The sequence below is a fragment of the Acinonyx jubatus genome, chromosome A1 (genome assembly GCF_027475565.1).
Source record: "Acinonyx jubatus isolate Ajub_Pintada_27869175 chromosome A1, VMU_Ajub_asm_v1.0, whole genome shotgun sequence".
Lineage (NCBI taxonomy): Eukaryota > Metazoa > Chordata > Mammalia > Carnivora > Felidae > Acinonyx > Acinonyx jubatus.
The window spans coordinates 142,852,926-142,865,451 of NC_069380.1; the positions used below are offsets into that span (position 1 = coordinate 142,852,926).

At 40.1% G+C, this 12,526-nt stretch overlaps 1 protein-coding gene across 4 annotated transcripts in view; it reads left to right on the plus strand.

The window, feature by feature from the left end:
* Positions 1 to 12,526, plus strand: part of RASGRF2 (Ras protein specific guanine nucleotide releasing factor 2) — a 236,885-nt gene that overhangs the window by 74,094 nt on the left and 150,265 nt on the right. For all 4 annotated transcript variants that reach the window (XM_027039115.2, XM_027039104.2, XM_027039121.2 and 1 more), the window contains exon 2: positions 848 to 954. In XM_027039115.2, coding sequence (XP_026894916.1) covers positions 848 to 954 — 107 coding nt within the window. The remainder of the gene's footprint in view (positions 1 to 847; positions 955 to 12,526) is intronic.

Genomic DNA, 12,526 nt, shown 5'->3' on the forward strand with positions numbered 1-12,526 from the left:
TAAATACCTAGTAGTGAAATTGCTATATCATAGAGTAATTCTATTTTTAGTTTCTTGAGGAACCTCCATACTGTTCTCCAGAGTGGCTGCACCAGTTTGCATTCCCACCAGCAGTGCAAGAACATTTCCCTTTCTCCACATCCACGCCAACACCTGTTTTTTCTTGTGTTGTTAATTTTAGCCATTTTGACAGGTTTAAGGTGATATCTCAATACGGTTTTGATTTGTATTTCTCTGATGATGTGTGATGTTGAGCATCTTTTCATGTGTCTGTTAGCCCTCTGGATGTCTTCTTCAATTAATTTTTAATATAGACAATTATATCAGCTGTGAAAAATGAGTTTTTCCCTTGCTTTCCATTTCTTGTGCCTTTTTTCCTTTATTTTTCTATATTGCCCACCAGAGAGAATTAGCAAATGTAAGTAGTGATAACTGCCATCTTTTTCTTATTTTTGATTTCAGAAAGGTTGCTTGCAGTAGCACACCAATAGGTAAGATGTTTGTAGTAAGGTTTTGGTTAGATATCCTTTATTAGGTTTAGAAATGTCAGCAAGGAGTTTTAATCCTGCATATGTGTAGCCTTATCAAATACCTTGTAGCCTTATCAAATATCTATATCGAGTGAGGTGTTGCGGGTTGACTCTTACTGAAGGGCGTTAAGATGCAACCTATTGTATCTTCTAGGTGCAAAGTCATTGCCAAGTGGACTGGGAGTGATATTACATTTTGAAATATGATTTACATAAAGCTGATGCATTTTTTACACATACACCCTTTGTAGGAAAATAGTGTATTATGCGGTCAGGCTTGAAAAATAAAACTAAACTTTGTTTGTTTTTCTCTCTAGTATTACTTTACCGTTCTTTTTGGCCATGAAGGTCAGAAACCCCTGGAGTTGCGCTGTGAGGAGGAGCAGGATGGTAAAGAGTGGATGGAGGCCATTCACCAAGCCAGGTATGGGCTCACATCCTCTGTGTGACACTGGATTGACTGGGTGTCTTGCCTTGGGGTTTTCACTGTTGGCTGTAGTTTTGGAAGAACTTGAAATTCCAAGATGGGTTTCCCCTTGGTACCTCCTCCTTAGTGACATGCGAGATGCTTCTTTGTGCTTTCTACGGCTATATTCTGGCTAAAGATGGCTAATAGATGTAACAATAATAATATCAGGTTACTTTTGTGGATTGTTCCTGTGTGCCAGGCACTCTTCTAAGTGCTTCTCAAGTAAGGCAATTTATTAAATGTATTGAATTGCTTATCTGCTCAACAATCTGAGAGTGGGATATTATAATTACCCCTCTTTTACAGAGAAGGGAAGTAAGGCCCAGCCGGTTAGTTTGCTTGCCTCAGGTCACACAGTTGGTAAGTGGCAGAGCCCGGATATGGACTCCACCAAGCCCACATTTATAAACTCTGCCCTGGGCAGCCTAGGTATCAAGAAGGGTGATGCTGACTTTATCTAGGGAGATAGAAGAGTATGATTTTGTTTCCTCCTAAGAAATATCAGGAAGAAAGAATGCACTCAGCCTCAAACAAGAACGAGAAATCTGAAAGAGACTCAGGCAGATCCTTCTCTTTTATTTTTCATCTTCATTTCTGAAGTCCAGTCCGCTTTTGCTTTAGCTGGCTCCCATGCTGTCTGCTTTCCTGCCTGTCTCATCCCTCGTCCAGTCTTTCGTCACCCCCCAACTGCCTACTCATATTCCTGGTGTTTTAGGTGCAAAATTCCAGCTGGGGCACATCTTCTTTTCCTTCCCCTGACATGCCCCCTGCTTCTCGGAAGTGCCCGTTCCTGCCTCTAACCACCCCTGACCCTGAAACTCCCCGGACAAGTTGCCCTCATAGGCCCCTTCTCCACATGGCTGCGGTGCTTGCAGTAGTACACGTCGAATATCTAACAATTGAGCACAATAGAGGTGGGTTTTTGTTTTTGTTTTTTTACATATTTTGCACGTGTGATTTCTGTTTCTTGAGGTGGATTGTGTGCACCTGGAGAGTAAGGAGGAGGATGCTTCATTTCTGAATGAAGCACGGTGCTAATTATGTGGTAGGTGACCAAGAAATATTTTCAGATTGATTGATTTAACCCTTGAGATTTTTTCTCTGAAAGTTCTCTCCGTCTCATCCCCTCCCACTCCTCTTCTTTCTTAAGCTTCTTTATATTAACCACCTACCTCCTCTGTGGCAGGCGGCATGCTAAGTGCTTTACATACTTTGTTTATTCCTCACAACTACCCAGCAGGGTGTTATTAGCCCTACTTTGTAGATGAGAAAACAAAGATGCATGATTATTAAGCAGATTGGCCAACATGTAAAACGAAGTTGTTACGCTGCAGAGCTGAGCTTCCCACACATCAGTCTGACTCCAGAACCTTTTACCAGTGTTTTCTATTGTAACTGTCTTTATTATCGTCTCCTTCTCTCTTTACTCTTCCCCTCTTCTGTTTCTTTTTCTCTTTCTCTGTTCACAGATGAAGGTAGATTAGTATGAGGTTAGGGTTGAGAGTAGAAGATGTTATTTGCAAAATATTTCAGTCCCTTTTCTTCCCTCCTCTTCAGAATACTTCTCTGAGATGCCCAGGGTTGGCGACCAAATGCTGCTCACCAAGTGGGCCCTGGGGATAGCTTGCCCACATCGTGATCCTGGCACACTGTTCGGCTGTCTTTTGTCTCATTGTTTCTGTCTGAGGGTTTTGCTCCAGACTGTGCTCTATAGTACAGTGACTTGCTGTAGAAAGAAGGCTGGGTCTTCAAAGGTGAACTAAGTATCAGGTTGGCAAGGTAGAGCTTAGGTTATTTCTGGACACAATCTCTGTGACTGCTTCTGTTCTCTCCTACCTGGGAATTAAAATGATACAAATAAGTTAAAACGTGTGTATTTGCCCCCCCCCCCTTTTTTTTTCAACTCCAGAAAAGCCAGATACTCGTAGTAGCCTAGAATGCCTCTGTGGTTGCTGAGCAAATACCATGTTGGACCAAATACAGAGTATGGATTCCTTCAAAAATGGTTAGATTTTAAATCTAATTTTTAAAATTATTTTAAATCATATTTTTTAAATGTGTTATTTAATTTTGAGAGAGACAGAGACAGAGTGTGAACAGGGTAGGGGCAGAGAGAGGGAGACACAGAATCCGAAACAGGCTCCAGGCTCTGAGCTATCAGCCCAGAGCCCAACGCGGGGCTCGAACTCACAAGCCATGAGGTCGTGACCTGAGCCAAAGTCGGACACTCAACCGACTGAGCCACCCAGGCGCCCCATTTTAAATCATTTTTAAATCACTATTTTTCTATGCTATGGGAACTTTGTCATATACGTGGAAGTGGGTCAGTATTTGGTGTTGATTGACATATGATCGAAACCAGGGCTCGTGTGATCTTGTCAGAAACATAGACTTTAGAAATCACTTTGGTGATTTAGGAGACCGAATGATAAGAATTCTCTTGTGGATTTGAAGATTTAGTTAATAATTGATTTTTTTAAAAATGTCCTGCCTTTTTGGTCCATTAGATTTGCTTTTCCTTTGATTTGAGGCCCAGGACTGGGTTCTTTGATGATTTCTTTTTAATCAGACTGCTTTATACTTGAGTTCTTGCATTTGACTTTTTGCATTGAGATGCTTCTTACATTTTCTGTTTAATAAATCGGGAGGATAACAACTTTTTCATTTAAGTTTCATTAAGTTGAGTTTTTGGTGTGAACTTGGATTTGTGAAATTCATTCTGACTGTTCATACATGTGCAGAGCCAGAAAGTAAATGAAGCTGATTCAGAGAAGGAATTTGTCAGCCAGTTTTGCTTGGCATTGTGCTAATTAAACAACTGATTGGATGACTAAATATTTCACCTTTAGAGCGTTAATTTGGTGCCACTGCCTTTTTAATAGAAAATGCTCAATAATTACGGTTTTTTTAAATCCCTCTTTTTAAAAGTCTGAGCTTTTGACTAACTGATGGCTATTTTAGCCTGAGACTAATTTTTTTTGAGCTCCCTGCAGACACTACATAGAAACAGGGACTGCTCAGAGCCCTTTTCCTGGTCTCTGCTGTTTTACTGGGATGTCTTTTCAGAACTGGCTTGGGCATGCTGTCCTTGTGTGCCACAGATACCACATTCTTGCTGCTGGCTTGTTGTACCTCCGAGATGAATCTACTTGCTCCAGTTTGCCTTCAGAGGATCTTTGGGTCCTTTTCTGGATGTTGAATTGCATGTTTTCTCCCTTAGATCTGGCCCAAGGAAAAATCTTTTTGGAAATTACATTCTCATTCTGAAGCTCCGATGTGGTCCAGAAAACTTGTTTTACGTTCTTTTTTTTTTTTTTTTTTTTGAATTTGGCCAATATTACTTTCTAGAACACTGGCACATTTAAAATATCATTCCATCACATATTATTGGCACCAGTTCATGGGAAGCTGCTAGCAAGACTCAGTCATGTTTTTGTCTGGATGAGCTGAGGCCAGAGCATTTTAACAGCAGTGAAGTCTATGTTTATTCCATAAGTGGTTTGCTAGTTGGGTATGGAATTTTGGACGTTCCTAATAATCTGATTTTTGTTGTTGTTGTCTTCTTGGCCGTATCTGTCTATCGTGGTTGGTTTAGTCATTGACATTAGGATGGTCAAAAACATTGACCCAGGTAATTGCGGGTCCTTAGGGCTCACTGACTGAAAAGACAACATCCACAGCACTGTGTCTCCACATTTTATCCACTGGAACATGGACCAAGCGAAGTCTCGGCAGGTAGAAGGTAGCTATGGCCTGGAAGAGGATCTAGGTGTGCAGAGATACCAAAGCTCTCCCCATGCTGGTCTAAGCATAATACCTGAAGGACCTGGTCTATGACAGTTAAGAAGAGAGAGCTAGAAAGTGTTCCAGAGATGGGGTGGGGGATGACTTCAGAGGACTTTGTGACCACCTGGATGTGGGCAGTATTAGACCAGGATGATATCTAACACATCTCTCAGGGCCCTAGCATGGATAGTGTCACTTACTGGGAGAAGAAATGATGGATGAAAGTAGGTTTGTGGGGCCAAGATGGTGAGCACTGGTCAGGAGGGGCCTCTGAGGGGAATTGGAGGGTTTGATTGCCTGGAAGGGGCAGTGAGGAGCCGTGTGATTCTGAGGGGTCTCCTTGCCCTTGCTAGGGAAGATATGAGAAAATGAGTATCCGAAGCTACTGGAGAAGTAAGGTATGTCCTGAGGGGAAAGCTGGCTTTAGGTTTCTACCAAAGCTGGGGTTAGAGGAAGACTTTTGAAAAGTTGGAGAGGTGGAGAATATTGCACCTGGTACAGTGAGCCACAGAATGTGCACAGCTTTTCCTTTTTTCCTCCCTGCAAACGTATGGCTTATGCTTTCAGTGGTTGAGACTGTCCCAATGTACCTTTCCCCTGCTTTCTAATTTTTTAACTGAAACTCTGCTCAAACCCCCATCTTGACAGTCTTCCCTCCTCTTGGTGTGTGCATATGGCAGGTGGATCTTAGGCTTTTTTCAGTGGGGAGGGCATTTGCAAGGGAAGAGGAATTCAGTGTGTGCTTCCATTCTATAAAGCTCATGTCAGATTTAGTTTGGCAAGGGTTTGACAGAACCCATTCCCTCATCCTGTCAGTCCTGAACTTGAGAGCATAGAGACTTAATCCTCTAGTTAAGTCTTTCAGTTAAGTCTTATCCTTTTGTCCACTAAAGAAAGCTCTAATCCGGCCTCTTGGGTCTGTTTTTATCTGTAGTCCTTTTGATGACATGTGCCTCAGGCAGCCTGTTGTTTGTTCTCTCTCTTTCCCCCTCTATCAATCTGTTCCCCCCTCCCCCACAGCATACACCACACACACACACACACACACACACACACACACACAACACACAGCATACACAACCACACACACATACACACACAAGCCATCATGGTAACTGCTCCAGACACCTAGTGCCTGTAACCTCATCCTTTTAATTGGATGGAGGCATAATTTAGAGTGAAGTGTATATTATAAAATCTATCCCAACACTAAAGGCCACTGTGTGTATCATATCATCCCCATAAAATCAGCTCTTTATATATGTACAGGAAGAAATCCTTCACAAATCAGAACAAAGCTAAAAACGCTTTGTTTATCACGGTGAACTGACAGGACTAGAAAATGAGAAATGGACAGTGATGTCATAGCCTAAAGCTATATTTTGTATTCTTCTTGTAATAATAAGACTATCACTACTATTGCTACTTTAAAGCTGAAGATATGGATTTTGTTCATTTGATATATATATTTTTTAATAAGAAGTTTTGTCAGGCCTTTGCCTCCAGATTGGACATGATGAAAGAGACGTCAGCACTTTCTTCCTTAGAACCTGCAGAGAAAGAGAGAAAAGGTGTGTCTGCAAACTATGAAAGATTTCACTTGATGAGATGGTAGAAATTGTTTTCTACAGGGAAAAGTTGGGGTTGAATTTCTTTATTTTCAGCCTTTGGTTAATACTTTCACCTGCTGGTTCTCTTTCCTGTTCTTCACAGTGTTTTTTCTTCAGTTTGTTTGCACAGCACCAGGAGCTTGCAGTAGAACAGGCGCTCTGTCTGTCTGCACGTGAACCCCAGCCCGCCTGCAGGGGGCGCCCCCCCAACAGGCTCTTGGCTGCCCCAAGAACTAGTGCTGCTTCAAGGCAAATTTCTGCCTTGAGCCTCTTCCCTCTGATTCCCTTGCTCCATCCGTTATTCCCTTTCTTATACATTCCATCTGTTTACCAAGCTGGCTCTGGCTTTTTTCCTGTATTCCTAGATTCTCTTTGAATCTCTCCCACCTTGAAACAAGAAATTAAAATCCCTCCCTTGGCCCCGCATCCTCCTCCAGCTGCCCTCTCTTGCTGCATAGACAGGCTTCCTGAAGAAATGCTTGGGTTGTTCTCCTTCCTCACACAGCTCCTGCTCCTTTTCCAGCCCTTTGTGATGGGTTTCTGTCCCCACCACACAGCAACTGTTGTTAGCCGAGTCGACAGCGTCTTTCCAAAGCTTTTCTTTCCTTATATAACTTCAACTTTCCAGTAATACTTATTTTTTAATTACACAAATAGTACATAAGTGCAACCTCTCTAATAAAAAAAAGAAAGAAGGCAAAGCAAGCAAGCAAGCAAGAAAGAAAGAAAGAAAGAAAGAAAGAAAGAAAGAATCCAAACAATGAAAAGTAGAGAGAGTAAAAAGTTATTCCATTCATATGCTCCACCTTCCCTTCCCCACATTCCCCGAGCTCACTTATTCCTCAAAGGTATTTACTGGTAACAGTCTCCTGCTTAGTGTTTTCATACATTTGCATATCTGTTAGATAAATAGATAAGATAGGTAATATTACATACTCTTTTACTGACTATTCATATTATTCTCAACCTTCCTTTCACACTAATTTGGAGGTTGTTTTTTATTTTATTTTATTATTTTTTTAATGTTTATTTATTTTTGAGAGTGTGAGCAGGAGAGGGGCAGAGAGGGGGAGACAGAGGATCTGAAGTAGGCTCCGTACTCACAGCACAGAGCCCGATGCAAGCGCTGGAACTCATGAACGGCAAGATCATGACCTGAACTGAAGTTGGGTGCTTAACAAATTGAACCACCCAGATGCCTCCTGAAGAGGTTGTTGTTGTTGTTGTTGTTTTTTAAACATCATTATGTAGAGACCTAAATCTTCTCTTGAAATTCTCTTTCCTTTTGCTTCTAGGACGTCGCTCCTGATTCTTCTACTCCTTTGATCATTTCTTCTCCTCTTTCACTGTCCCCTGTGTTCTGTCCCTTTCTTTAATGTCACTGCTCTGTGCCCTTGTTCCTTTCTCTCCTCACCAGTCATCCACTGCCAAGGCTTCCCCCAGGTGGATGGAGTCACCCTTTCCCCATGCTTTCATTAATGCTGGGTACCGTGCTAAGTGCTCCATGTTCTCTTCTCACTGAACAGTCACAACGGCCCATGAAATCGGTGGTTCTATCTCCATTGAGTCTGAGGTCTTAGAGGATGAAATAACATCCCAAAGATCACCAGTCTACTAAGTGGCAGAGCTGATCCTCAAATCCAGGTCAGGCTAACTCTGAAACCTATGTACTTAATTAGGAAGATGTATTGCCTCTAGTATGTGTAGGACCATCTTTCTATATTGACCTAACTGTATACCCCCTCCCCCTGCGGGCTAACCTCAAATTTTTTTCCACCTCCCCTTCTTCCTACCAGAGTATAGTCCCCTGTACACATGTACTCAGTCACTCAAGCCAGCAGGATGCCATCCTGTACCCTCTGCCCTCACTGCTCATGTCCATTCAGCCAGATGTGGATTTGAACCCTGGAACATCTGGTCTCTATTCCTGTGCCGACAGTGGTTGCCTGGCTTACTGCTCAGCCACCTCACCTGTCTCACTTCTAAGTTTGCCTCCTAATCCATCCTCCACAGGGGACCAGAGTGCCTTTCTGAAAAGAACATACGTGCCTGGTAGAACTCCAGGTTTCATATTAGTAATTTTGGTTATTATATTCAATTGACTTCTTAGTATAGAAAGTTTTAAACAGAGAGACTCAGCTCTCATTCATCTGCATTACCCTCCCTGGGCCACTTTCTTCCCCTGTAGAAAGGACTGACCATTCCCTTCTTGGGCCCCTACTGCAACCCTTTATTTCTTTTAAAGTACCTTCGAAATTACTGTATTGATTTGTTTATGTCTGTTGCTCTCTGTCAGTCTGAATTCCTTCAACACAAATCTGTTGCTCACCTCTTATCTCCTGCTTCTGGCACAGTGGCAAATTGCTTTTCAGAAATGTGGGTACCAATTTAATCTCCCTCTGCTAAGACATGAAAAAGCTGGAATCATTTTTTTGAAAAATTTGTATTATATTGATGGGTAAAAAATGGTATCTTGGTGTAATGATAATTTCCTTGATTATTGGTGAAATTGACTATTTTTTGCCATTGTTAATATTTGTTTATGTTTCCTATATGAATTGGCATCTTATGTCCAATGCTTGTTTTTTCTCTTGGTGTTTTTCTTATCAGTTTGTTTATGAGCTTTTTGTATGAAAAAAATATCTGTTTGTATTTGTTCTAAATTCCCTTGCACCATTTTTTTTTTTGCCCTGTACTTATTTTTTGACAGAGTTTTGAATTATGACACAGTGCAAATATTGCTTTTGGTGGGGAGGTTGTTCCATTGCTTTAAAAAAATACTTAAAAAACCGAAATATAATTCATATGCCATAAAACCTACCATTTTAAAGCATACAACTTAATGGATTTTAGTATATTCACAAGGCTGTGTAACCATCACCACTCTCTGATTCTGGAACATTTTCAACACCCCTCAAAACCCCAATATCTGTTAGCATTCACTCCCCATTTCCTGCTTTCCCTAGCCCTAGCCAACTACTGATCTACTTTCTGTATCTGTGGATTTGCCCATTGTGGACATTTTGTATAAATGGAATCATACAAGCCTTTTGTGTTTGGCTTCTTTTACTTATAATGTTATCAAAGTTCATCCGTGTTGTAATAGCATAATGAATCCTCTGTTCTTTCTGTGGTGGAATACTATTCCATTGTATGAGTGTACCACATTTTGTTTACTCATTCATTGATGAACATTTGCTGCTGTGAATATTTGTGTACACATTTTTGTGGACATGTTTTGAATTCTCTTGGGTGTACATAGGAGTTGAGTTATTAAGTCATATGTTAACTCTATGTTTAACTTTCTGAGGAACCAACAAACTGTTTTCCATAGTGGCTGCACCATTTTATATTTCCACTAGCTAGCAATTTATGAGAGTTCTAATTTCTCCACATCCTCACCAACACTTGTTTCCATTGCTATTTTATTTGGAGTCCTTGTAGTGGAAATTGAATATGAGAATTTATAAACTCCTTTAATCCATTTGGGTTTATTGAATATAGTTAGATATATGCTCTTGCTAAAGAACTTTTGTGATCATAAAGAGAATTCTAGCAATACTATTCTGCACATTTATTTGTAAAGAAATAAAAGCATCAGTGTTAAGAAAGAGTCATCAATACAATTTTCTTCAGTTTTATAATACAGCACTATAAAATATTTTTTTTTTTAGAAATAAATGTTCCTTAAAATTTCTCTGCCCCGAAATGATGATTTTACCACTATTGACTTTCTGTTATATTTTCTTATAGCAATATTTTGCTTGTTTTTTATATCAGATTGTGTTTTGGAAAGGATTATTGACAACTTTCCATATGCCCCATAGTTAGTCAAATGTTTAAATAATGAACTACTAACTGTGAACTGGAAAGAAGGAGCAATATTTAGAACAGGGAATTTTAGTCTTTAAATTTTATTCCTCTTTTTAATCTCTTCTAATGGAGATGCTTGTGTTTCCATTCATTGTAAAGGAGGCAAGCTTAGGAGAAAAGAGCCTATCTATCAGTAGAGAGAGAAAAGATTGTTGGGGGTGATACACGGTTAGAAACTTACCCTAATGTGACAGCTAACAAATACTGATTAACCAATGGAGTAGAACCATTGATGTAAGAGAATTTGAAAGCCAGAAAAAGTGGATAATAGCAATGCTGAAGTGCCCGTGAGTAAATCTACGGAGGCACAGTCTTGTGTAGATAAGCCGGCTGCTGTCAGTGCACAAATACTGTCTAGATGGGAACTGTACTGCCGTTATCCAGGACTGGTTTTTCCCAATTCCCAAAGACATCATGCTCCCCCTGATGTGAAAAAATGCTGATTCGAAAGAGTTTTCTCAGTAAAATTGATCATAATCCTGGAGCTGGTGCAAGTTTTTCTTCAGTCACCTATGAGTTTTTAGTTTGGGTTTTACTACAGTTCTCATTATACATATCTCATTAGCATATCTATCTATCTATCTATCTATCTCATTAGCAAATAAGTCTTCAATCAAAGTAAGTAGGATGAGGGTCTGGCTCATCTAACCATTTCTTGTGAAGCTAATATAATTTTTACTCTTCTATAAAAATAATTAAGGCCTATGCTATTATGCTGTACTTCTCTGGACTCTTTAGGATTCTATTGGAATGCTTCCTTTTCTCCCATATGGAATAGTGGTGTTTTGGTTTTGATTATACATATTACACATGAATATTTTACTCTCCTATATATACCTCAGACTTGCCATCTGTTAGTACTGGACACATGAATTTGGCTTTCATCATGTTGATTTATATGGCTTAATTTTATTATTTCACTTGGCAGCGAAGAGACTATTTTCTCCCCTGGTGGAAGTTAAACTAAACAACACACACACGAAATTAAAAACAATCACAAATAATAGATCAGGCAGAAATTCTTAAACTTGAGCAACTGGAAAATTTAATCAGATAGAAGATACATTGGAGATATAGTAAAATAGAAATACCACTGCTCTGAAAATTCCTACATCGAAGGAAGCATTTCCAGTTGATTTGCACAATCCACTTACTAGTGGCATATATAAGGAAAGCCCTGTGGTATAAAGTGAAGTAGACACACCAGTAAGAGTAGTGAACTAGAGAGAACCGATTAAATAAATTGAATGACTTGAGAATTATGAAAAATGAAAATTATTATGTGAAGAAAAATACAATGTGCAGAGTAAATTATCTTAGGTAACTATTTTTCATTTAGCAATGACCTTTATGTGAATGCCTGTTTCGTTTCAGGCCCCATGTCAGGTGCTGAGCTAATCTTTAATATCTTTGCCTAGATTATTGTGGAGCCTCCAACTGGTCTTCCTTTCTCTGTCCTCGCACTCCACCCCCCACCTCTGTCTTTTCCCATTACTGCAGCCAGTGTGATCCTGTTCGAATGTCAGATCTTGCCATGCCTCCAGTCAAAGCTCTGAATCTCATTCATGGTGAAAACCTGAGACTTTATGTTGGTCCACAGGGCTTTGCATGGTTTAGAATCCTGTTCTCTCTTCTGCCTCTCATCTTACTCCCCTCCAGTAAACCAGCCACTCTGCCTTTCCTCAGGCAGCCCAGGCCTGTTCCCACTACGGAGCTTTCACACATGATATTCCCTCTAATGGGAATGCTTTTCCAACCAGCTAGCCACATGGCTCACAGCTTCAGGTCATGACTCCAATAACATCTTCTCAGGGAGACCCTCTCTCACAGCCTGGTTAACATTATCACCCCCGTCTCCCCCACTTCCTATCCTACTCCCCTGGCCCTGCTTTTTCATTTAAGTACTAATCATCATGTAACATACTATATATTTTAAAAATTTATTTTATTGTCTCTTGCTCCCTACTACAATGTAAATTCCATGAGGGCACAGATTTTTTTTTTCTTCCTATTTTGTTTACTCCTGTCTCCAATGCTTTGAACAGTTTTTGGGTATATAACAACATTCAGTACATACTGAAGAGTGAATTTGGAGTCACAGGAACATATAAAGAAACTACTACATGTTACAGAAGCCCACCTCACAGAGTAAATAACTGCCATTAGGATTTACGTATTTTCTTTTTGCCACTTAATATTGTAGAGATGTTGCAAAATACAGAAAAGCACAAAAGAAGTAATTAAAAATCACCTGTCAT